Source organism: Vulpes vulpes, chromosome 13 (assembly GCF_048418805.1).
Source record: "Vulpes vulpes isolate BD-2025 chromosome 13, VulVul3, whole genome shotgun sequence".
Taxonomy (NCBI): domain Eukaryota; kingdom Metazoa; phylum Chordata; class Mammalia; order Carnivora; family Canidae; genus Vulpes; species Vulpes vulpes.
In genome coordinates this window covers 154,167,582-154,193,604 of record NC_132792.1, presented here as the reverse complement: position 1 = coordinate 154,193,604, position 26,023 = coordinate 154,167,582, and the positions used below count along the sequence as shown (strand labels likewise).

The 26,023-nt window shown below is 48.3% G+C and overlaps 1 protein-coding gene across 23 annotated transcripts; it reads left to right on the top strand.

Moving 5' to 3' along the window:
- The first annotated feature begins 607 nt into the window (after positions 1-607).
- On the top strand, positions 608-26,023 carry PFKFB2 (6-phosphofructo-2-kinase/fructose-2,6-biphosphatase 2). 23 transcript variants are annotated; one of them, XM_025987306.2, is made up of 17 exons: positions 608-1,390; positions 1,974-2,109; positions 2,706-2,816; positions 8,256-8,381; positions 8,886-8,982; positions 9,415-9,481; positions 9,611-9,685; positions 10,047-10,103; positions 10,997-11,121; positions 13,113-13,320; positions 13,759-13,905; positions 14,541-14,645; positions 15,354-15,483; positions 16,239-16,301; positions 16,768-16,832; positions 17,493-17,672; positions 23,982-26,023. In XM_025987306.2, the coding sequence occupies exons 3-17, from the start codon at positions 2,726-2,728 to the stop codon at positions 24,012-24,014; spliced, it is 1,569 nt and encodes a 522-aa protein (XP_025843091.1). In that variant the 5' UTR covers positions 608-1,390; positions 1,974-2,109; positions 2,706-2,725; the 3' UTR covers positions 24,015-26,023. The 23 variants fall into 23 exon arrangements, with proteins under 23 accessions (XP_025843091.1, XP_025843097.1, XP_025843095.1 ...); XM_025987310.2 differs by having other exon boundaries at positions 1,232-1,390; positions 2,706-2,813; XM_072733396.1 differs by having other exon boundaries at positions 1,255-1,390; positions 8,817-8,982.

Sequence of the window (26,023 nt, the reverse complement as noted above, 5' to 3'; positions counted from 1 at the left end):
ATAGTCCTTATTTATTCATTCATTCATTCATTTATTTTTGCCTCTCTGAATTTCTTTTCCAAGAAATCCATAGTCCTTATGTATTTATTTTTTATTTATTTTTGCCTCTCTGAATTTCTTTCTTTTCCAAGAAATCATAGTCCTTATTTATTCAGTCATTCATTTATTTTTGCCCCCCTGAATTTCTTTCTCTTCCAAGAAATCCATAGTCCTTATTTATTCACTCATTCATTCATTCATTCATTCATTTATTTTTGCCTCCCTGAATTTCTTTTCCAAGAAATCCATAGTCCGTCTTTATTTATTTTTGCCTCTCTGAATTTCTTTTCCAAGAAATCCATAGCATTTATTTATATATTGCTATATATATATATATTTATAAAATATATATAATTTATATATATAAATATATATTTATATATTATAAATAAATATATTTATTTATATATTTATTTTTGCCTCTCTGAGTTCCTTTCTTTTCCAAGAAATCCATAGTATATTTATATATATATATTTATTTATTTTGGCCTCTCTGGACTTCTTTCCCAAGAAATCCATAGTCCTTATTCATTTATTTTTGCCTCCCTGATTTTCTTTCTTTTCCAAGAAATCCCTAGTCCTTACTTATGCACGCACGCGCGCACGCCCCCGGGACCCGAAGCAGCGCACCTGCGTGCCCTGGGGTTTGGGCTCATCAACAGAATCCAGCATCATCAGAAAAGGCCTGGGGGCAGCTGAAAAGTGCACGCGACATTGCAAACTCCCCTGTCTACCCTACGAGCCGCCCCCCCCCCCACCTCTACGTTTTATGAAAGCTTTTTGCCTTTTCGGACACCTTTCGCGACCCCGCGTCCTTCTGCTGGTGTCTGCCGAAGCAGCCTCCCCATCTGGTGCTCGGAGCCGGCCGGCGCCGGGGGACCGCGGGAGGCTCCTGCTGGGGCAACCGGAGCGGCCCGGGGTCCGGCCTACGAGCGCACGCACGCGCCCCACGGCGCCGTCGGCTCCAGCACCTTCTCGAGTTTACGCTGCAGCTCACGGGCGTCCCGAGCCCCCCGGGGTTCAGGGAGGAAAGCGTTAACCCCGCAAGGCTTCCCCGGTGCTAACACGTCCCAGCCCCTCCCGACGTCTGTGCCGGCCACTCTCGCGAGAGGAAGCCCCCCCCGCCCATCTCCCGGGGGCGGGGCGTCGCCTTGGTTGGCCCCGCCCCCAGCCCTGGGAGTTGCCTAGCAACGACGCAACGCACCTCCCCGGTGCGGGGACGCCGGGGAGCTCGCGAGCTCCGGACTGCGCGGTTTCTCCTTCCACCTTCCGCGGCCGCCGTCCGCGGTTGCGATCGGAGCCCCGCCCCGGGGAGCCTGCGGGCGCCGGATTGGCGGATGAGCCTCTCCAGGTGAGGACCGACGCCAGGGTGGCGGAGCCTGGCCGGGGCACGTGATGTGCCGGCTTCCGTCCGCGGCGTCCCGGGGCCGGTGCGGGGGCCACTGCCGGGGGGAGCTGCGGAGGGCTCCGAGGGTGAGCGGCGGCCGCGCCGCAGGGCCCGGGGCGGGGCGGGGCGAGATGCCTCGCGGGGGAGGGGGCGGCGGCCGGTGCCCTGGCTCGGAGGGTTGGTGCGGTCGGCGGGAGAACCGTGCAGGGTGCTCGGAGCTGTAGGACCTTTGGTCCCCACGCGCTGCCTGTCTGGCTGCGGGGCGTGAGCACGAGGCTCGCCCACCCCAGCTGGGAGTCACATTCGGCAGGTGACCTTGGGGAAGTCATTTACCACCTCTTGGCTCCCCAGTGTTCCTTACAGACTCCGAGCCGAGGGGCAGGTGGGGAGAGGGTGCAGAGCAAGGGCTGGAGGGTGGGAACCCGGAGGAGAGATGGCGATGACGCGCCGGGGTGGTCACCGGGTCCGGTCACAGCTTTTCCATCAGGGACCGTGTTTGAGCTTTCCCCCACTTCTCCCGGTTTTTTTTTTTTTTTTTTTTTGGCAGGACCGAATCCTGCCCTTGGACTGCAATGACTGACTTCACAAGCACGAACTGGACCGATCTCTGCAGCCCATTCGCCCACCCTTGACTTCTTGACTCGTGCCGCTGTTCTTCCCAGCTCCGAAAACGAGAATCTGAGGTCAGGAAGGAATGTGGATGAGCCACTTCATTTGACTGAATTCCGTCTTTCAACCTGTACATTTTGGGCGAAAGTAGCAATGGTAGCCACCTATGCCTTGCGGAAGTATTATTAGGAGGATTGGAGGAGCCGATTTGTGTAAATGTAACTCCCAAGTCAGCATTAAAAGGGCAAGGTTCTAGTGCAACGGAGTTTACAGACGAAGAAACAGGGCTAAGGAGGACTTATCTAGGGGCATCGGAGCTATTAACCCAGAGCAAGAGGGCTGAACTTGATTCTTGGCCCAAGGTTCTTTTTTTTTTTTTAAACAACACCTTTTTAAAAAAATGTTTTTAAAGATTGTATTTATTTAGGAGAGACTATAGAGAGAGAGGCAGAGACACAGGCAGAGGGAGGAGCAGGCTCCACGCAGGCAGCCCGACGTGGGACTCCATCCAGGTCTCCAGGATCATGCCCTGGGCTGAAGGCAGGCTCTAAACTGCTGAGCCACCCAGGGATCCCCTTGGCCCAAGATTCTTTCACTGCTCTGCACCTGTCCTCTTCACTGACTCTCTTGAGGGATGTCTCCTTCCTTACATTCCTTTTGTCCCTTTCAGACATCTCCGGAAGTGCTGCCATGTCTGGGAGTATTGAATCTTCCTCGGAACAGAACAACAACAGCTATGAAACCAAAACCTCCAGTCTTCGAATGTCAGAGAAGAAATGTTGTGAGTCTGGGGAAACAGGAGGGGGGCTGCTCCCTCCCGGGATTTTTCTCTTTGGGCTATAGTTGTAATGGTAGATTTTGATACATGGTGGGAGAGAGAATTCTTTGACATGGGAACTTAAAACCCAAGTCTACCAGGGGAATTTCTTGTCTGAAATCAGTAGGCCCAGTGAAATGTCTGTCACTGGGGCCAGACGGCTGGTATATCCCCACATTTTCTTACTGCTTTCTCTAGCTGTCTCGTAGGGGGATCTGCACACTTGATTGATGTTGAAAGTTACCCACACAGAGATTAAGGCAGAGTGGCAGGTGCGGGGATTACTTAGGGCTGATACTGTTAACAGTTTCCTTTTATTTTGGGGCCATGTTTTGTGAGGGTGCTGCGCACTGCAGAAATTGCAGGTAAAAGCCAGTAGTAGTTAATTTTGACAGGCCTCAGGAGAGTCAGGTTCTGACATCTGACCTCTCACTGTGACTTGGGCACCCTGTTTTCCCACTGGGCTAGCCTTTGCACTTTGCAAGCTGCCTTTCCTGCAGGTTCATTCCTCTGAGGACAGGTTTCACTGAGACAGTTTCCATGCCAGTTCTATAAACAGAGACAGCAGGTGGGTTTGCATAGAAGTGAAACATCGTTTCTTCTCACTCTGCATCTGAGTTCCTAATCCTCATTTATAGACTGTATGGCCAAAAGGTCTTGCGCAACTGGTCCCTACAGTTTCTGGGGACCCTCCAGGAATGCTAACCCTTGCCCTTGCTTCCAGATGTACCTTTCCTTTGGAACTCTGTCAGTCCGTTCTCACGTCAGCGGTCCTGTATACAGCAAGTGGAAATAGCCGACCAGAATAAGACCTGGAAAATCAATCCTGTCATGATCAAATCTTTCCCCAGAGTCTCAACCTTGATGTCATGTCCTTGTTAGTCTCGTGATTGATGATGATAATCTGTTTTCATCTATCACTAATGAAGCTTGCTGGGCTTTGTGCTGCGACAGAGGCAGCTTGTTTGGATGTGATACTGGGGTTGGCACATCTGCACGATTAGGGGCTCCTTCCTCTACCAGGGCAGGAAGCCAGGTACTGAGTGCAAGACCCCATGAAAGAAAACTAGGATAGCATGATGTTTGAGTGCAGCCCTTGGAGTTGGACTGCCTGGGTTTGAATCCTTGTTTTACTCCTTTCTAGCTTCATGCCCTTGAACAAGTTGCTTATCCTCTCTGTGCCTTAGTATGCTTACTCATAAAATGGAGATACTAATAGTGCCTCCCCGAAGAGCAATGTGAGAACTAAATGAGTAAATATAAGTAAGCACTTAGAAGAGTGTTTATAGAGCAAAAGCGTATTATTTTTCATTGGTGACTTTTCGTTGCATATAAATTGAATCGTACTGTAAATGCTGTGCTGGGAGCTAACGATTTAAAAGAGCCCTATGAAGGATTAGATTTTCAGTAAAGGATGTTTTCTTCTCTAGACAATACTGTAACCCAGATTTGGGAGTTCTAAAGAGAGCTGCATTTGTGTTATTGGAACACTTGATTCAAAAGGTTATAGAGTGCAGGTGGCAACCTGGGCTGCACAGTGTCCAGCGTCAGCTTTATTCTCCACAGAAACCTGCTATGTGCCATTCAAACTCTTCTGCAGTTTTTCTGCCTTGAGGGCTCTTGATAGTCAAGGAGACAGTAATCCCAGGTCTCCCCTTTTGATCCTCTAGACCCTGATTCCTGCTCCGTGCTCTGATTTCTCCTCTCCAAACTCCATCCTCTTCGCCCCCACTAGAAGCATCTGGGTTGTCCTGACTCCACCATCATTCATTTACTCTCTCTCTTCTCCCCTCATGGGTTGGACTGCGAGACTGCTGCAGCCAAAGTCAAAGGAGAAAAAGGTGTTTATTTCCTTCTCTCCATCGCTTGCCTGGGTGTTGGAGCAGGCTCCCCTGACTGTGCTCACACCTAGCAATTGCTTTATTAATAGCTCAGCCGTTATCCCCTTGCTGCCAATTACACCTTGTTGGCTAACTTCACTCAGAGAAGGACTGGAGAAGGACTTCAGGGAGCCCAAACCTCCCAAAGGAGCGTTACTGGAACATCAGCGAGTAGTTGCTGGCAGAGGTTCCTTCAAAGTGCTCAGATAGACTGGTTTCAGGCACCTCAGGAATTAGGCAGGTGGGGGCAGGGGTGAGTGTATACATGCTTTTCTTTGTTTCTTTTATTCTGTGGGATTTTGAGTAGGTCCGAAACAGCTTCCCATGTGTACCTTTCCTCATTTACAAAAGCAAGACATGTTTGTGAAAAATTCAAACAAAACAGAAAGTAAAAAGTAAAAAAGTCTCCCACAATTTCTCCTGTCCTTAAGTTCGATTTTTCTGACATCTTCTGGTGTATCCTGTTAATGAAAATAGATTCACACTGCATATATTCTGTTCTGCTGCAATTTTCCTTTTTTTTTTTTTTGTTTCTTTAAAAAAAAAACAAAAACTTACTATATCATGGGGTTTTCCTTGTGTTTGTAAATCCAGATTTACCTCTCTGCATAGTATAGCATTATATGGATAGGCCAGCTTCCTTCCTTATGGACATTTGAATTGCCCTGTTTCCAGTGTCCCACCATCACAAACAGTGCTGCAGGGGAGCATCCTTGCACAGAAAGCTGCATGTTTGCACCAGCAACTTTTCCTATAGATGTAATAGGAGGAAAGACAATTGAAATGTTGAGCAATATTGCTAATCTATTCTCCTAAAAAGTTCTATATTGTTAGCTATTCGTAATATTTCAAAGTGCATGGATGGAAATCAGCATTGTCACCTAGAGCTGCAACGTTAACTTTCTCAGTGTTTAGCCACAGAACTTGGTTATTTCTTGCCTATCAGTCAAATAGTAGGAGATAATTATGCAGTTTTATGACATCTCATGAATGGAAAAAATACAAGTGAAACACATTTTAATCAGCTTGCATATTTCAAAAATACTGGGCCTGTTTAGAACAAATAGTGGAAGAAAGCCTTGTTCACCAAAAGGCTGGGAACCACTGACCTACTAGAGCACCCTTCAGGATTAGATTAGAGAGCATAGTCATGCTCACCACATGGCTCCCTTCGCCAGGTGCTGACAAGATCTGGTGGCCGGGGCTGATGGGGCAGTCACGAAACCAGGAGTCCGCTCAGAGCCCTGACCTTGACTTTCTGCTGTGGAATTGTGGGCCAAGCTCTTCACTTGCCTGGGTTTGTTTCTGTTTGTAGGAGGGAAGTTCCCAAGCCCTCAGTTCCTCTAAGTATGTTCGAGAGGCAGAGCCAGGTTTGAGAAAGTGAATTAAATCTTGTGTAAAGAAGGTAGGAGAGCGTTTCAGGCTTTCCATTATATGCCAAGAGGTAGGTTATATTGTCTCTGAAATGAATCAGCTTGAACTATCTACTGTTCAAATTAAGGTGGCAGTGGTTTTGTTTTGTAACAGGCAGGACAGAACGTTCCTAGTTTTGTCAACGTGGCAGTTTGAGATGGGAAGTGAGTTTTAGTTTTAGTTTTGTACTCTGAAAAATGAGAAGCCCGGACGTGGGAGGTGTGGTGCCTTGGGGAGTCCTTAGGGACCCCGGTTTTCTTTTGCTCTTTAGCATTCTCTGTTCAGTTAGGTAAACATGCAGCAGCTGGTCCAATGTTCAGCTTCAGAGCAGCTCCCGAGCATCAGTTCATTTTTAGCTTTAGGGGAGAGCAAGAGGACCTTTGGGGAGAAGTGCCTAATGGGCTGGGAGTTGTGGACAAAGCAGGCCCAGAAATGCAGGTAATGAGGCAGATCATGAGGGATTGAGCAGAGTGTGGTGCTGAGCTGGAGAAAGTGAAGATTCATGAGGACTGTACTGCTGACACCCGAGGCAGCCTTCCCCGGGCAGACCTATTGGGTCAGAGATCAGGGGTTCACATGAGCTGAGGCTGCAGGCTGATGTTTTCCTGCCTTCGTGCTCCCTGTTTGGACACGGATGAAAATCACTTACGTTGCTCTTTACCTGCTCTGGAGGAGTCCCTGCCCACGCCCAGGAAGTTTCCATGTGGGCCACGGGTGAAGGACCAAAGGCCAAGTCCTCTGACCCGGAGTCCGGGCATCCACTCCTCCCTCAGCACTGGGGCCACTCGTTGGTTTCTGGGTACTTGTTGCCCCACATCCCCAGGAAACGCTCTTCCTTCTGAGGTCAACTATAGGTCCTTCTCCCTGCTTCTCCAGTGAGATCTGTTGAAAATGACTTTCCCATGCAAGTACCTCAGCTTTACTGAATTGTTTCTTAGCTTCACAGGGTCACCTTGTCCCAGAGCAGAGAAGCAGCAGCAACCTGCAGGGCACCTTCCGGAAAGCAGTGCTGGGAAGTGGAAAGCGAAGGCCATTCTTTCTCCCTCCCATCCCTGGGCAGGGCCTCCCCTCACAGGAGCCCACAGAGCCTGAGTCCTCCTTACCCAACCTCAGGTTGGGTGCTGGCCCCAGGAAAGTGGGCAGCCGCAGTGGGGGCCCCTCCCCTCCCACCCCTCTGTGGCAGGATGGGCAGGGAGGAACCAGCCCCTGTTGAGCAAGCTGCGGAGGAGGCACAAGCTCTGGATTCTAATGCCAGCGCTTCCATGACTCATCCTGTAGCCTTAGGCAAGTCACTTGACCATCTAGGTTGCCCTGCCTGTCGAGTGAGCCGTACGTGAGCGTTCCCGAAATAAGTCTCGTAAGGAAGGATGGATGAGTGGCTGTTCCTGCTTCTAAATTTCTTGTTTTCATGTGGCCAACGAGGCCGACTGGCCATGATGCCCTTATAGGCTAGCTTTACTGTGAAGCTTCCTGAGGTCTACTCATAGACCTCAGGACACAGACCTTAGAACTTGCGTCAAGTAGGGTTTGCCACAGTCTGCATCCCACTATGGTTTAGAAATTCTGGCTTAAGCTTGTCTTAAGCACAAAGGCCAGAACGGCTTGAGACCAGGCCCTTTTTACAGTGGGCAAGCTAGTTCTTGCCCATGGCTCTGAAGGGATAGATGGGATCCTCAGGATAGAAACTCTGTTGGACCTATTGTAGGAGTCAGGCTGGCTCATCACTGGAGAATCTCCAGGCACAAGGCGTGCCTCCACAGCCCTATTGTTCTTGTGTTATTAGATATTTTCATGTTAAGGAAGGTGCCGTGGTTCTTAATCTTTCCATCTTTGCCACATTGGCCTCTCTTTCCACCTTAGGTACCTCTGTGGAGACTTTGTCCATGTCGGGAAGACATGTCTTGGTTGGGTACTTGGAAATTTATATGACCTTTTAGTTTTCTTTTAGGAGTTTGGTCTGATAGCTCTTCTATTTGCCATCCCAGTCCTCCCCCTGGCTTTACTGAGGTGTATGAAGATTAAACGAGGTTATGGTCTATAAGTTCCTAGCCCAGGGCACAAACCTTCCGCAGCCCCTAAGCCATTCAGTTCTGTTCTCTTTCCATTCTAGCGTGGGCATCTTATATGACCAACTCCCCAACTCTCATCGTTATGATTGGCTTGCCAGCCCGGGGCAAAACGTATGTGTCTAAGAAACTCACACGCTACCTCAACTGGATTGGGGTGCCCACCAAAGGTAGGTGCAGGTCATTTATTCCTTGGGAAGGGAAAGGACTAGTTCTTGGGCCTCGCAGGCCTTTGGGAGACTCACTCTCCTTGGCATCAGGGTTACAGGGTGCTCCTGGAAGAAATAGTAGTTGATTCCTGATTTACTAGATTTATTCCTTGTTTATAGACCTGTTTTCTCTTGGCCTGGGTGGACTGCCCTAGTTTTGAGGGCATGCCTTGGACGGTATAGGGCTTTACGTCCCTCTATATCATCTTGTCTAATCCTAGCAGTACTACTGTGAAATAGCCAAAGTGGCTGAGGAAATTGAAACTCAGACAGTTTAAGACTTGTTCAAGGTCTCATAAGCCTGAACTTGATTCTAACTTGACTCTTAAATCTGGTATTGTTCCCAAAGTACCATGGTGCTTTTTTTTTTCATTTCCTTGGCCACTCTGACGTTAGATCAAGAAGTCCCCTTTGGTGGGGCCATTGTATTGTTTCACTGCTGAAGGCTGTTGGTGTCATCTGCAGTGTTTAATCTTGGGGTATATCGACGTGAAGCAGTCAAGTCCTATAAGTCCTACGACTTCTTCCGACACGACAATGAGGAGGCCATGAAGATCCGCAAGTGAGTCTTCTTAGGCCTGACCTCCCAGCCAGCTCTTTCTCTGCCATCATAAGTCTGGATGTGGCAGGGCTTGGGTTTTCCTTTCACTAAATATTCAGTAATATCAGTGGGAATTTGAACTGGAAATTATTTGGTGGACAGGTCACGTTGGGCTTAGGTACGTAGAAGAACAGGCTCAGGGAGATGCATGTATGTTTGCAGAGTAAACCTATAGAGGGATACCTTATATGCATGGGGCAGGGGAAGGGGAAAGATCTAGGCTGGTCCAAAAACAGTGGGGAAGTTGAAAAGTCTAGTTAGGGGAAAATTTTGACCACAGGGAAAACCAGGAGGGAAGGCACGTGACTCCCCCAGCAGCCCAGTGGTTCGTTCTCTGGCTGTGCCTGAACTTACCTGGCACTACCCTCATGATGTCCTCTGTTCTGACGGCAGACAGTGTGCTTTGGTGGCGCTGGAAGATGTGAAGGCGTATCTTACTGAGGAGAACGGGCAGATTGCTGTAAGCCTTCCCTGCTTCTTCCCCATCTCGATCTCCATCCAAGAGATGGCACAGCCTCACGTTAGGTCTGCCTTGGTGGGATTGCAGTTCTCCTAGCCTACTCATCTACTTCGTGGCCTCTCTTCCCAGGTGTTCGATGCCACCAATACCACCAGGGAGAGGAGGGACATGATTTTGAGCTTTGCCAAGGAGAATTCCTTCAAGGTAGGATCTGGCTCCATGCTGGAGGAAAGGGATGAGTGGAGGTGGGGAGTCAGGAGGGATGTGCAGATCTGACTCTGGCGGGTGAGGACAGGATTGGCTATCCGCTTTGCTTCTCTTGGGGAATACCCCCACTCCTTGAGTGTTTTCTTTTAGGTGCTTTCTCAGCCCCTTAGCCTGTATGTCTGAGGCCCGGGGGATGTGGTAAGAGCTACTTCTGAATGAAGAGGCCTTGAAGGCCACGTCCATGAAAGAAAATCCTGGGGGCTGTGGTGGCTGCAGTGGGGCAGGCATGAATATAGGCTGTTAATGAACAGCCTGGGCATTTTTGGCTCATTTATCACCGCCTTCTCTCCCTGGCCAGGTATTCTTTGTGGAATCTGTCTGCGATGATCCTGATGTCATTGCTGCCAACATCCTGGTAGGTGACACCCCTTGCATACCATCTCCTGTCCTTTCTCCCTTGGGTTATGTTATGTGTGTGTTGGTGGGTGATGGGGGGAGAGTCTGCTGGGTAATGAAAGAAAGAAAGAGACCCGGTTAACAGTGCAGGGTGATCTTTTTGATCTTCCAGAGCACCATTTTAGACTTCCACGTTCTTCCCTTAGGGGAAGAAACTGAGACTTTGAGGAATAAAGGAAGAATGGGCTGTCGTTTGAAGCCAAGACTTAGACTGTAGGAGTTTTGGTTCTGTTTTCTGGGGACTAGCTGGATGCTGAGACCTGGGGATGTCTTCAGAGTAGATTAGTCTCTTCACTGTCTGTCAGGGCCACCATGCAGGAAAGTGCTCTGCCCACTGACTGTCAGTGCTCTATGCCCTGAGTGCCTCATGCCCTGTCCAGTCATGGTATAAACCAGTGCCCATCTGACAGGTTGTACTGTGCTATGTAGACCTGGTATCATGTAGTGCTCTCCTAGCAGTGTGGGAACTCGGACACGTCTAAGAAGAGGCATCTGGTCCAAGTCAGGCATGCCACATCATGCACCCTATTCAGAGTGACCGTACAGAGAAATTGAAATCCATTCTGTGTCCCTAGCAGGACCCATAAAGGGATTGGGGCCCAGGAGCAGTTTGAGCTGTGTGACTGTCTCAGTCCTTCAGCCAAGGGCAGGCACATGACTCCCAGTTGTCTTTCCTTTCTTGGTTGCCAGGGTCACAGGACAGGGAGGGGGTGCTTAGTAAACAAGGACTGCCAACGTGCCAGCAAAAGGGCCCTTCTATGGACTTCCTTCTCTTTATTTAGCATTGGCTGTTTGCAGGAGGGGTGTTAAGGGCACACCTCTGACCAGGCCCTACTCTCCCTATGATTCCAGGAGGTAAAGGTGTCGAGCCCGGACTACCCTGAAAGGAACAGGGAGAATGTGATGGAGGACTTCCTAAAGAGAATCGAGTGCTACAAAGTCACCTACCGACCCCTTGACCCAGACAACTATGACAAGTAAGGTTTGAGGCCACGGTTTGAAGGGCCTGAGGCAGGGGTCTCGCTTGAGAAAAGAGCCTTCCTCCCTCTGTCCGCATACTTTCTGCTGACCATCCAGGCCTGTAATGTTTCCATCATTCCAGAGAAACAAGGTATGGATTTGTGGCTTCTGTGTAGGTTGCATCTTACACTCGCACAGGGAAGTGTCTTCTATCGTCAGTTCTTCCTCTCTGTCCTCTAAAACAGGATTTCTCAGTCTCTGCACTGCTGACATTTTGAGCCAGCTAATTCTTTGTTACAGCCCTAGGGGGCCCTGTGCATTGTAGGATGTCCAGCAGCCTCCCTGGCCTCTGCTCACTAGCTGTCGGTAACACTCCCAACCCGCGACGACCCAAGATGTTTTCAGGTGTTGCCATGTGTCCCTGGGGAGCAAAATCAGTAGTTCGGATCTAGGGTGTTGTAGAGATGCGTCATCAGCTTTCGATCAATTTTAAAGTTTATTGTGTGTATGTGTATGTATTTATACTCTACATATATATACTATATACTACATATATACACACACGTTATAGCGTAACATACGTTAGTGTAGAAGTAGGCATATTATGCTTGGAATAGTAACAGTAAAAATGTATGTTTATGTAAAATGTACTGTACAAATAAATATATATACACAATGTTATGTATAATTGCACATGATACAAATGTAAGTAAAAATGTAACGAACATATAAATGTTATATATAAAATGTGTGTATGTATGTACAGATACGTGTGTATGTATATACGCACACATATGTATATAAAGTATGTAAAGTCCTTTTTTTTTAAGATCTTTTTTTTTTTTTTTAATTTTTATTTACTTATGATAGTCACAGAGAGAGAGAGAGAGGCAGAGGCATAGGCGGAGGGAGAAGCAGGCTCCATGCACCGGGAGCCCGATGTGGGATTCGATCCCGGGTCTCCAGGATCGCGCCCTGGGCCAAAGGCAGGCGCTAAACCGCTGCGCCACCGAGGGAAAGTCCTTAAGAACACGCCTGGCTCATCAGAAATGTCTGATGGGGTGCCAGCCATTATTAATGTGGTAGTGTCTGTTGGCAACACAGCCCTCAGTGTGGGTTAACTTGGTGTGTGTGAGATGTAAGAGCCGTAGTAAAATGACAAATCCATGTTGAAGATGGTGAGAAAAGCGTGCATAGTCCTCTGTTCCGGTGTGTTAGTGGTCTGCTCAATGTTTTGAGTCTTTTTAAGTTCCTTCAAGTCGATTGCCCAGAATGTTAGTATTGGGAGGTGTTCCTTCCTACAGAGGTTAAAACCATTGCTCTAGAAATGGTGTAATAGTATATTCTTCTACATTGAAGCCCTATGTAGGAAAACATTCTAGAACAGTGTGTGTAGGTTTATAGATAGTATTTCTGATGGTAGCGTTTGGGTGATTTTTGTTTGCATCATTCCACCTTTTTTTGAAAGTTTTTTTTGGAATATGCATTTATTATTTTTACAGTGAGAGAAATTGTCTGATGATGCAACCACTGCGGAAGTACCTCTGAGAGAGGCTTGATTAGGTGGATGCAGGGGATGTGTAGAGATCTCTAAGATTCTGCAGAGATCTTGCCTGCCTGTGATGCTGTCCCCGGGCCGGGTCTTGACTGCCTCACATGGGGGTTGTGCTTCTCACCAAACTTTAGGGTTAGCAAAATTGTGAGGTCACCTAGCCTAGCTCTTGAGGGAAAGCCTGGATTCTTCATATCATACTTACCTACACTACATGGCATACCATAGGCACTGAAGGAATGGTAGGTTGGCCAGAAGTTTGGGACATCTTACCTCCTCGGGTCTGAGGTGTAATCCGTCTCTTACTGCTTGGTTCCTTACATGGGGGTCAACTCTGACAGGAGAGGAGAAAGAGGGGCCTTGAGCCCACAAGTCATTGTGGGAATCCTTCCCTTCCTGCTGTTCTCCTCAAATTATCAATCTCACGGGTTCTCTCTTTCTCCTGCTCTGTCCCAGGGATCTTTCTTTCATCAAGGTGATAAACGTGGGCCAGCGATTTTTAGTGAACAGAGTCCAGGACTACATCCAGAGCAAGATCGTCTACTACCTCATGAATATCCACGTGCAGCCTCGTACCATTTACCTTTGCCGGCATGGAGAGAGCGAATTCAATCTCTTGGGGAAGATTGGGGGTGACTCTGGCCTCTCGGCTCGGGGAAAACAGGTGAGATGTTCAGCAGTAGGCTGGATTTCCCAGGCTTAGAGTTGGAGGAAGGGCGTGGTGGAGGTCATCTCTCTTATCCCCCCATTGGGGCTTAGATGGTAGTTTCAGATGGTCAAGCAAATGCTGAAGACCTCTTCTCATCCACTCATTCTGGCTGTGTTGTAATATGGTAACTTGGGAACCACTTCTGCTGTTAATTCAACCGTCAGTTATTTATTGGGCACGACTTGTATGCTTAGCACAGTACAGGATGCTCCAGTGGAAGTTCATTTCCTCTTGGGTTTATCATAACTGTGTAGTACTTTTTGGATTTTGATCGTGGTCCTACATATCATCCTTTATAGGCCGAGTTAGCAATTGTGAGTGTGTGTGTGTGCACACACATGCACACGCACGCACCCGTTTCTCTCCTTTGAAAATTTCTATCTCCAACCTCAGTTTGCCCAGGCTTTAAAGAAGTTTCTGGAGGAACAGGAGATAGCAGACCTCAAAGTGTGGACGAGCCAGCTAAAGAGGACTATCCAGACCGCTGAATCCCTGGGTGTGACCTATGAGCAGTGGAAGATTCTGAACGAGATCGATGCTGTGAGTAGGAACTCTGATGGCTACAAAGCCAGTAAGAGTCTCATATTCCAGCAAGAGCCCTCAGAAGTCATGATATGGGCGGTTTGATCTAGAAGACTAGAACTACCAGGTAGCACCTGTGCCAGTGACGGCCCCAAACCATTCTGTGACCTAGGCCCCCTGGCACCTGGGGAGAATGCAGCTCCATTTGGTTCCCTTGTATTTTTTTCTCTTGGGAAGAAGAAATAGCTGACAACTCACTTTTTAAATTTCTGCTTAGAAAACTCCTTTCCAATTTTTGGCTTCCCCGTCCTTGAACACAAAAGCAGGCATTTCTTTTTCTTTTCTTCCTCTGTACTCTTAACGCCTTCTGCAAGAATTTTCTTGCCCCTTCAGTTTCTTCTCCTCCCCTGCTTCCTGATCCCTTTATCCTGCTGACTTTTCTCGGACCTTTAACTTCTCTGAAGAGTCCGAGCAAGTGGCAGCATAAGCTGGAGATGCCACGTCCTCTGTGCAGTGGCCCTCCTCCTGCTAGTCCCAACCGCCCAGGCAAGGACCTGGCACGGTGCCTGGTGCGCAGTAAGAAGCTGGATTCCTCAGTTCGGGTGGGCCGCGGGGGCTGGCCTCCCTCCTGCAGCCTGTGTGGCTCCCTGCAGGGCGTGTGCGAGGAGATGACCTATGCACAGATTGAGAAGCAGTACCCGGACGAGTTCGCTCTTCGAGATCAAGAGAAATACCTGTATCGGTACCCTGGTGGGGAGGTGAGGTTTCTCCTCATGTGGGGCGACTGCTTTAACTTGGGGGAAGGATCGGGTGGGAGGTGGGGGGTCTAGAAAGTTTAGTCAAGGCATCGTGTAGTTTCGTCCTCTGGCCTTTGGGTCACATTTAATTCAGCTTAGACAGTCCAATGTCTCTCCAGGGAAGAGAGTGCCAGGATGTCTTCTGTGTTGATTAGTTGTAGAATCAACATCTTTTTTTTTTTTTTTTTTACTTTTTTTTTCTTCATTGCACTCCCTAGGTCCCACCCCCACCCAAGCAGGCATAGGCTCGAGTAAATATATGGGGGATGAATGATTTCCCTGTCACCTTTTGTGTTTGAGGCTGTTGGCTGGCCTGAGCGACTTCATAGCTAGAGCCAATGGGAGAGGTTCTGGAAACCCCTAGGAGCCTCTCCTTGCCTCACGCGCTGCCTGTTCGTCTGGGGGAAGGAAATATAAGACACAGGCTGAATTCACATTTCCTCGTTTTGACCTGTAGTTTTCTTGACCTGACTGTTACTCTTGAGAGGTCTGAGTATTCTCAAGGGATCCCAGGGCTGGGGGAGTTAGCCGGCGACTCGAAGTCGCTGAATCTCCAGCAGGAAAGCCCGCTGGGGAAGGAGAAGTGGCCTCTTGACTCTGGAGCCAGCCACCGCCTTGGCTGCCAGCCTGAGCCTGGCCTTCTACCAGTCTGCCTCACTTCCCCCACAGTCCTACCAGGACCTGGTACAGCGGCTGGAGCCCGTCATCATGGAGCTGGAGCGCCAGGGCAACGTCCTCGTCATCTCCCACCAGGCTGTCATGCGCTGCCTGCTGGCCTACTTCTTGGACAAGGGTGCAGGTGACATTTGAGGAAAGGGCCAGGGGACACATTTATGGGGAGGGGCCTGGATTCAGGATGGCACCAGGATCCCGGGCAACCGAACCTCCCCCTCTTCTACTCAAATTGGAGTGCATTCTTCTGGCAGCAGTGTGGGGCTCCCAGCAGCCACTGCGCCAACTACTTGCTGAATTTACTCCTTTGGTACAAAAGCCCCCAGTGGAGAGTGGCTGCTCCTGGAGCTCCTTCATCCAGCTTGGCTAAAGGGCCGGCGTCAAGCTGACTCTCTTGGCAGAATCAGAAAAGTGGTTGAATATTCCCGGCTGGTTGTTTGGCTGTAAGGAGGGCCATGTCTTAGAAGCATCTTCATCCTTTGGATGCAGCACAGGATAGTTTCTGGATAGAGCTGTAAGGAAGTTGCTGACTTTTCTGCCCCTGCCCCTTCCCTTCCTCCTCTATCTGAGCTGCTGGGAAGCCCGAGGATTGGGCCTTCGGGACACCCAGGGGGCCACAGTCTGCGCTTCCACCGGGTCCTGGCTTCTGCACTTGTTCCTGTTCTGCCGCATGGAAAAATCTAAAATGGACGGATGTTAGCCTCTCAGTAGCTTGGGCAGCTTCTTGGTGGCCATCCTGATCATTGTCTGGGGTTTAGGGGTGGAGTTGTACAACCCGGGGTCAAGGTAAAGACAACCCCGCAAGCTCCTTAGATTTCCCCAGCGACTTGACCTTACGACGCGGTACTGAGAGACTTCTCTCCCCTGCCTTTCTGCTTCCAGATGAGCTACCGTACTTGAGGTGCCCTCTCCATACCATCTTCAAACTTACTCCTGTGGCCTACGGTAACCATAAGCTTGGCGGCTGCTGGGCGGGGGGTGGGGGAATTGCAGCAAGTCAGGCTGTTTGAATCTTCTCTAGAAGCCTGTCATCACCCCTGTGTACCAGAGGAATTGCTTCAGTACCTTCCATTTTTGAAAGGATGTATGGGGGGCGCCTGGGTGGCTCGGTCGGTGAGGCGTCTGACTTCGTCTCGGGTCATGATCCCGGGGGCCTGGAATCCCACTGCGTGTCGGGCTCTGCGCCTAGCCAGGACTGCTGCTCCCTCTGCCCGTCCCCCTTCTGTGTGAGAGCTCACGTGTGCGTGTGCGTGTCCTGTCTCTAATAAGTGAATAAAATCTTTTAGAAAAGGGATGTGTATGTGTGTTTGGGAATATATACATTCTTACGTGGTATGTTTCTCACACTGAAACTAAGGAATAGTTCTTGGAGCTTTTTTCCTGAAGGCCTTTCTCCTTCTTGTTTCCCCAGGATGCAAAGTGGAAACAATTAAACTCAACGTGGAGGCTGTGAACACTCACCGCGACAAGCCAGCCGTAAGTATTTTCCCACAGATGATCGTGCAGGCTCCCTGCCACCTTGAGTCTTTGAACCTTTGGCGTCACGAGACTGGGGTTTTGTTCACGTACAAAAGGAAGACACATCCAGAACTCATGTCCTATGTAGTCTGCTTACTTCCAAAAGGAAGAGATGTTGGAATTAATGGCTTTTTAAATTAGTACCTCTTTCATGAGTTTTAACTTCGAAAGTTGGCTCCTGGAAATCCAGTTAGGTATGGCAAGTGTTTGGCTGAAACACAGGGGCAGATTCCCCCCGCCCCCCCCCCCCCCCCCCCCCCCCCCGCCCGGAGTGCTCCCTTTAGAAAGTAGGATCCAGAGGAGCCTGTAAGGTGGGGTCAGGAGGTATAGGGTTTGTTCCTAGGTGTGTCCTGATAATTTGTGTGATCTTAAATAAGCCCCTTCCTTCCATGGGCCCTCCTTCCTCCTCTGGAGTAATACTCAAGGAGCTGCTCCTTCTACAACCCTTTAGTGTCCTGGGACTTAGCGATAAGGCCATGGCCCATGTCTTATGAGAGACTCTCTCTGCAGAGGAGCAGGAGTGGAGAAAACTGTTGTGGTTACAAGCATTATTTAACCTTTATGAGTGAGCTTTTGGCTTGGCTTTCATTTGTGTGGTGTCCCTCCATTTCCAATCAGAACAACTTCCCCAAGAACCAAACCCCTGTAAGGATGAGAAGGAACAGCTTTACGCCTCTGTCCAGTTCGAATACAATAAGGCGTCCAAGAAATTACAGTGTTGGGAGCCGGCCCCTCAAGCCCCTCAGCCCTCTCCGTGCCCTGGACACGCAAGAAGGGGCCGACCAGCCGAAGACCCAAGTCAGCATTCCGGTGGTGTAACCGTGTGTCCCCTCCAGGCTTGGCCTCCTGCCCTTGTCACTAAGCACCAAGGAGTCATTTAACTTCCAGCCCCTACCCCCAGTGCTCCACCACGGATCTTAACACAGAACGTGAGCTCACGTGTTTCCAGACCAATCTTAGCTGTTCTCCAGTGTGAAACATGTCCCTGCCCAGGGGCCATTTGACCAGTGGGTATTTCAGGACACGTCCTCATTTGGGGTGGTCTGGAGAAGGAGGAAAAGGGATACGCTCCCCTGGGTGCTTAGCATAGCTGGGTCTGAGGTTAAGCCTGCCCCGTAGACTTGGTTCTTGTCCCTGGTGTCTAAACCCCTAACGTCCTTGTGTTGGTAAAGTGGGGGGTGGGACGGAGGGGGACGCAGAAGCCCATTTTTCCTTCACCTTTGTCTCTTCGAGGTGTGCTCTACTCACAGCCCTTACTTGCCTGCTTTGTCCCCCCCCTCGCTCACCTCCCCTTTGGATTGTCCGGTGTGGTGCATGGCATTGTCGTCGTGGTGTCTGTGGAGCAGGGGAGGGGTGGCGAGAGAGAAGTCTAGGCTCTGTTGATGCTCTCGGCAGGGGGCCTCAATGGATCCAGACTGGGGGAGCTTTTTTTTTTTTCCCTCTCCTTTCCTCTCAAGCCAGGTCCTGAAAGGGTCAGTCTAGGCTGTAGAACATCCACAGATGCTCTGGAGCCTGCAAGTGGACATAGGGTGAGAGTACGTGCCTCCTTTGGTGAGAACCAGTCCTGAATCTACGAGGCCCTGGGGGGAGTTGGCTCTGAGTGTGTGCAAAATGTCTTGGTTGGTATTTTTCACTTCAAAAGCCAGGCATAGGTTGTTTTGGCAGCTGTAGAGTGAGGTTTAGGGGAAGAGGACATTCTCTAGCTCTTGCAGGTCTCTTGTAGGGCAGCCATGTCTTTTTTTTCCAGTGGCTTCCAGCTTTGCCATCCACAGCAACTTTCCTGCCGAGGCCAGTGACCTCTGGGGCTGTGTAGGACAGAGTTAGGTTAAAGAGTCACCAGTGATGCTGGCATTGCTCAAGGCAGACAGCAGGGAAGAGGTCACTAGAGCTTATTTTCCTGTAATTTTCAACACTCCACTTTAGATTAAAAAAATTTTGCATGAGCAATGTTGTTGTTGTTTTCTCCTAAGTCTGGGAGAGGCCTGATGATGAACTTAATCTTCTCACGGGTGTATTCTTTCTTCCATCTTAATGTCCCGGAGTCTTTGGGACCCTGAGGGGTCTAGCTCTGAGTTGTCTGGAATTGCCTATTTGCTTCTGTCATTTTATTTTCTCCGCAGGGTTAAACAGGAAATGTTTAGAGCAGGGGATTCTTAGCTCCTTGGTGGCCCTCCAATTGTGCATATAAAACATGAATATATGTGCAGTCTTCTGAGAGGGAAGTCCTGATTTCTCATGAGATTTTTATAAGTGATGGGATGAATCCACACCTTAAAGTTATCAATTTGTCATTCAGAGGAAACCGGCAAGAGCAAGTGAGCTTTAGGCCAAGGGTGTTTTTGTTTGCTAATAGAAGACCTTTTGTCATGGTTCTCATCTAGGAGCATTCATTCGAATCCTCTTTAGAATTTTTTTTTTAAAGATTTATTTATTTATGATAGACATAGAGAGAGAGGCAGAGACACAGGCAGAGGGATTTGCAGGCTCCATGCAGGGAACCTGATGCGCGGGGCTCGATCCTGGGACTCCAGGATCGCGCTCTGGGCCAAAGGCAGGTGCTAAACCGCTGCGCCATCCAGGGATTCCCCCCCCCCCCCTTTAGAATTTTTGAAACATGTACGTGCTCTGGTCCACTTTAGACTTCACACAAATTCAGAATCTCTGGGGTTGGGGTCTGGCTATGTATGCGTTGAAATAACTTCGCTGAAGATTCCGATTCATACTCGAGTTCCACTTTAGCTGTGGGGAGAATAGTTCCTTGGCCAGAGCATCAACCTAGAATTCTGAATTCTCCTTGGCTCTCAAAGGGCAATTCCCTGGAGTTAGACGTGAGAGCAGATCACAGTGTTACATGAAGTGACCCCCTTGAGGGCAGGCTGCTGTGTTTGAGAGGGTTGCTCTAGGTTCTAGTCCCATCTTTAACCCTTTGCGCTGCAGGGTGATGTGATTCACACAACCACTGTGTGAATAAATGCCCTTGGGTCATAGCTGGGAATTTTCAGTGCTCTGGATAAAGGCACAGAGATAAAACCTGTAGGATGGTAAAGGTTATCATCACAAGCAGCCGACTTGTGACCTAGAGTCCTTTATTCTTACATCCCGAGTAGGACATCACAGTTTTTCCAAAAAGGTTGCACGCCTAGCTTCTGCCCCCCGTTGCATCTAAGCTGCCGTACAGCTTTGCCGTTACATTCCGTGTACATAGGGTCTTCATGAGGGCTTCGGGCTGGGTGGGAGGCAGTGATGATGGTAGAGGACAGGGAAATGGAAGAGAAGGTTCTTGCCCTGAAGAAGGTTATTTCGAAGACAGGTTATATGACTATAACAGATGAACATTTGTGAAAGAGCAACACCTTGAGTCTGTAAGTGTGGACATCAAAGTGGAGTTTAGATTACTTCTGGCTTTTCTCTTGTCCTGTGAGACTAAAGGGGGGTAGGAGGTGAGAATCCTCCTCCCGCAGGTGGGGATGAGATGTGATCTAGGCAGAAGGTGGGGCACTTTTACAAGCCCTGGTGGAACCAGAGTGGCCGGCAGCACCCTTAGGCCAAATGGTTATTCATTCAAGTTTTTTTTTTTTCCTGCTGTGCACTAAGAACAATTCAGAGCTAATGAATGACAAGCAGGAGCATTTTGATCCAAAGACTTTGGATCTGAGCTGTGCATACTCTTAGAGGAGAATTCTCTGGCGCACAAGCCTTATGTTACCCTTTTTGTGAACCCCAGCATGAGACGCAGGTTGCCAGGATGTTCTCTGTGGCCCTCAGCCTGCTCCTCGTATCTCCACCCTCCCGCATGCTAGTTTGCTTCCCCCAAAGGGAGAGCCCGAGGTGACACAAGAAATTAAGACACCAGAGACGGTAGTGAGGCTCTCGGCACCCTTCAGGTTTTAGAGCAAGATCCCTCCAGAGAAGTTTGAGCAGCAAGAAGCCAGTAGAATAGAGTGGAACAGAGCTCTTGCTCCACATTTCAGAGACACTCTGCTTCCTGCCCTTTCTCTCCTCTTCTTCCTTTCTTACTGGAACATGTGTTAGTTGTATCTACACGTTACCGTAATCATGTCTAGATCACGGATCGTACAAAGAAAGGAGGTGTCCCAGAGCACCTTTTGCTGAGGCTTTCGGTTTCATTGTGGGAGAAATAAGGGAAGGCTTTAGCCTGTTTAAATTATTTAATCTAGTAAATGGGGAAAGGAAAATCCCTGTATATTTTATTTTCTTGTTTGGAAGCTGAATGATGAATTTCGTGACAGACTTGAAAGAGGAATCTGAAGAGAATTGGGGAACTAGCTTCTCTTTGTCTCTTAACCCTCAAATTAGAATTTAGTTCTTATTAATCTGTATTGCCTTTGGTTTGGTTTGGTTTTGATAAGGAGAGTGTTTTACATTTAGCCCCAAAGTAGAGTAAGAAAATCTTTTAAGAACATTGCATTGTGCTGTTGGGTCTGTCCTGTCTTATTGTCTCAGGGTTGGTTGGTTGGTTGTTCCCCCCCCCCCCCACAAGAATTTAGAGTTAGGAATACAACGTGTCTGTATTCCCAGGCTGAATGGATGAGTGTTTCCTGTGAGGTTCTGGGTGCTCCTCTTTGTAACCCACAAACGGATCTACAGAGGCACCAGCATTCTCAAGAAACTTGACATAACTGTGGAAATAAATCCATCTTACGGTTTTTCTCTGAGTAGGAGGTCTAGGTTCTGGAGAAACCCATTGGTGCTTGGGGTAGCCAAAGGACAGGGGGAAGAAAGTCTAATGATTGAGGGACTGTATCTGGGTTATACAGTCTTACGGATGGACATTCCATTGTGTTGAGTTCAGAAGCCATGTTGTGTTTGTTTTCCAGAAATTTGACCAATTTACCCAGGTTTCCTAGCATACATTTTGACTTGGTCATGTTTTAAAAATTTTAATTTTAAAAATATCTAACAGTTGAGCCAGGTTGCAGCATTGGCAGGATGGATCTCTGACTTCCCAGGAATCTAATTTAGACGCCTGGTGTCTAGAAGACTGTATCTGGCGATAACAATATGCTGGCTGACTGGCTGACGGACTCCAGTAGGTTTCTTGTCATCCAACAGTCTGTTTGCTAATTGTACCCGTTAGTAGCAGATGCGTATTACTAGAATTCTGTGTCTGTCGCATGTGTCCTTCAACAAAAGGACGTAAACACTTCACATGTTTTTTCAGGGGGAAGTTCTGTACACTATGATTTTAAATAGACATTTCATTTAGAGTAGCAGCCAAATTCTCATAATTTTGTAGCAAACGAAGATTGAACATCACTTGTGTATAATGCTTTGTGAACTCAGCGAAGGAGATGCCTGCTCAAAGCCTGAAATTGTTACCTCTGCCTGCATTCATTCCACTCATTCACCCACTTGTAGGCACGACTTGCCTTTCACCAGCGGCTGCTGACCCTGCTGTGTCCTCAGCTTCCCTGTCCCGGGATACAGCAGTGGATAATGCTGTTGTTTTCTGTCTCCCGTGCATCTGGCTCTTACTCTAATAAATAAAAATGCAAAGGAAATTTTACATTTAAAAATGGATTTTAAGAGGTGGCAAAAGTATTCTTTCCAATCAGCCTTTCACTGGGGACCTAGGACCAATATCTATCAACTCAATGTTTTTGTATCTGAATTGTTTGTGTACATTTCTTTTTTATTGTGTTGAAATTACAAAATCCACTCGTCTGATATGGTGATGGTTTTACTGTGGCAAAAGCAAAGGACTGATCACCAGCTGTGCCCCTTGGAGGGAATAGGAAATGGTTGAAGGGAACGGACTGAATTGGGAACTCACGTACTAGAGTTATCCTGTGGATTTTCTAGGCACAGCTCTGGTGAAACAGTAATGTGAGTCCTTACCAGCATTCTGATTTAATGTGGTGACATGATATCAAAATATGCACTCAGATCCACAGAAGGTGTGTATAACTATATTTGAAATGTGCTTTTGTGTGTATGTGTGTGTGTGTGTGTGTGTGTATAGAACGGGTAAATAAAATTGTTGAGTAACTTGAACCTATCAGAAGGCTTCTGGGTTTTTTGTTTTGTATTTTGAGTTGTGTTCTCCATCCACTCCTCCACCTCCCAAACTGTGCTGCTGCTGCTCCATGATTGAGGTCAGACTCCTGAAAGCCAGTTGGCAGCATGACTGGATTCCTTGGTGTGGGCATGGCTCTCTTCCACCACCTTCTGGGAAGGATGGGTAGGACATTATGGAAGGCACGTGAACTCCGGTAGAAGCTGTGTATACGTTTCTGGCACCTCTTCAAGAATTAAGAAAAAATTGCCTTTGCCTACACTGTACTATGACTCCCGTTAGCAACACGTAACTCATTATTGTAAAGAAAAAAACGTGGAGATCTCTTAGAATTTAGTGGGCCGCCCCTTCTAGAACATGACCTGCCTGTTTCTAAAGACCTTGCAGTCAACAGAATGAAATGGCATTAAACTTCTGGGACAGGAAATACAGGTGGAAGTGTGTCACCGCCTCGCGCCTCATTCCCTGTTAGCCTCAGGAGGAGCAGGAACTCATTAGCCATGCAGACCCTGTCATCGGAATCTTCATCTTCATAGGCTTATTACCCAGTGATTCACATGCAAATTTAACACTTGGGATTCACTGCTCTAGGGGGAAGAGCTCCTCACAAAACGTTCAGCCCCAGCTTCTGGGAAGAAGCTGATTTCTGCTCTGACGGATTTCGGAAGGGACCGTAGAGAGCCTCCTCAGAAGCCGAGGAGCCTCTGACTGCAGTGCCATTTGTCACCATGGTCTTTTGGTTGATAGCAGCCTCCATGCTCTCCTTTTTACCACAGGGCTTCCCACAGCTTCTGCCTCCTATCTTGGGTATATAGCTTATGGTCTAGGTCTGGAAGGAGTGCCTGGTCCAACAAGGCCGCAAAGGTTGGTTTCTCAGGGAAAGAAGCCCCTGACTGTGCTGTCGGAGTTTGGTAAAGGGTCAAGGGGAGCACAACAGAGGGTCCATGCATGTGTGTGGACGTGGGGTCATGGGCAGTGGGGGGCCAGTGCAAAGGAGGGGAGGGGAGGGATTCTTGTGTTTTGTCCTTTGTCGGTGTGGGGTTAACAGCTCTGTCTCTCTTCCCCTCTAGCTCCCAGGCGGAAACTGGGTTGGCCGTGCTTAGGCCCTCACTCCCCTTCAGCGTCCCTCACCCCGCTTTGCCGATGATGACGACGTGAAGGCCGAGGCCAGACCTCTCTGAGATCTACTACTGCAGAGCCTGGGGATGCCAGCTCCATGGGGGCTCCATCAGGAAGTTAAGCTGGGATTGGACATTCAGGGCCACCAAAATGAGGCCTGGAAAAACATTACATGTCTTCCCCTCGGGCCTAATGGGAATGTCTGTTACACAGGAAGACTTGACTTCCCTTTGCCTCAAAACATCCAACAGCCTGAGCCGATGAGTTTGTATTATCTCTGCTGGGGTGTGAGCCCAGTTGGCCAGTCTTGTTCTGTTTCTGAATTTCACTTCCCACCTGCGATTGTATCCCTGGCTGCCTATTCTTTTCTGAAATGTGAACGCGCCTCTTGAGATGTGTTTCCAAGGGGAGGGCTGCACTGCCGCAAGCCTGTTCTGTGCTGTGAGAGCTGGTCTCTGCATCCCTTCCAGGCTAGCGGGCGCGCGCACGACGGATGCATGCTAGCAGTCCCTTTTTTGTCACATTGGAAACGACACAAACTCACCAGGTGAATAGCGGGTATCTGAGAAATTCAGTCCCTGAATTGTCTCTTCTGCGGTGATGGAAGAACAGTCTCGGTCAGCCTTCTTGTCATTAGAGAGATTTTTCCTTGTTCCAGGCCCCATAAGGGTAGGATCATGACCGCGAGGCTCCCCAGAACGAGTACCCATCGTCAAAGTTCCTGTTTCAGAAGTAGCTACATCCAGTATTTTCTACTGGATGCTGTGTCCCCTCATAGCTACAGAGGGCTAGGTCATCCTCCACCAGTTGGGAATGAGGGCTGGAGAGAAAGGTAGGGTGCCGTTGACATTACCTGAAGAATGAAAGAGGGTTCCTTGGGAGTTCTTGCTTCACAACGGGTGCAGGGGGACATGACTTCCTGTGGGGTCTGTCACTATGATGTCTCTAAGAAAGCAGCTGGTTCTGATGCCTGCCTCCTAGCTAATTGTCACTATTAGGTCTGCTGGTCTTTTAAGCAGACCTCTTATGTAGGTGTCTTATGCTGGGGGAGCAGGGGAGAGCCAAGTCCTTGATACATCCATCATTTGGTTTCCTGTGAAGTTAAGCCAGGTAGTTCTCTAGAGCAATGTGATTCTCTGTCAATGTGATTTAAATATGTCACTACTCCAAAGGAGGGTATGGAAGCTCCAAAGGATAAATATAAGCAAAATCCTTTTTTTTTTTTTTTTAAGAATAGTAAGTTTTTAGCTTTCTAAATAATTTTTTCCTTTCATGCAGATACCCACTTGCTGGGCAAGAGGGTAAGTAAAGAGAAAGGTAATGAAATGCAGCTTTTCATGGTTCTTTTATACTGTGGATGATACAGGGCTCTGTTACCTAAGATGTGATGAGCTGGGCTGCAGGCAGTTCAGCATCCAGCAACCAGGAGCTTATTTTATACGCACAAAGCTGCCTTCAGAAAGGCTCCTGACTCTGCTCTGTAGCAGGGGCTTTTCATCTGGCCGCTCGTAGCGTGCGGTACTGTGACGATTTTGTTCTTGTGATGCAGGTTTCTTTCTGCATCTGAACGCAATGTCTGTTGATAATCAGATAATGTTTTTATTTAGCTATTTATTCATCCATGTGAGATACTTTTAAGTCCTGTAGTAGTGTCTGCATGTATGTTGATCGGAATGTTAGATAATTGGTGTTGTCTGTTTTTCGGTAGAAATTTAGGGAGGTTGAGATTTTAAGTCTGATGTCCATAGTATTACCTTAAATTAAATTTCCAGGGTCTAGGTACCTGCCTTCTGAAAAGGATGACAACCATGGTAGGGCACAGTGGATTTCTTTTGAATATTTTACTTTCTCATTGATTTTTATTATAAGTATCAGCCAAGAGATGCATTTCTCTGGTGAGAAGTTTATTTCCTGGATAAATAAAATCATGCTAAAATACGTCAGTAATATGTATTGCTTTGTAATAAGAAATAAAAGTTATTTTTAATTTAAA

What these genes read in the sequence shown, in the direction of transcription:
- PFKFB2 (XM_025987306.2), top strand. Translation starts at nt 2,726, where the DNA reads ATGTCTGGGAGTATTGAATCTTCCTCGGAACAGAACAACAACAGCTAT. An exon ending in GATTGGGGTGCCCACCAAAG is followed by an intron (nt 8,382 to 8,885) that starts GTAGGTGCAGGT and finishes TGTCATCTGCAG; the next exon opens with TGTTTAATCTTGGGGTATAT. An exon ending in TCTCGGCTCGGGGAAAACAG is followed by an intron (nt 13,321 to 13,758) that starts GTGAGATGTTCA and finishes CTCCAACCTCAG; the next exon opens with TTTGCCCAGGCTTTAAAGAA.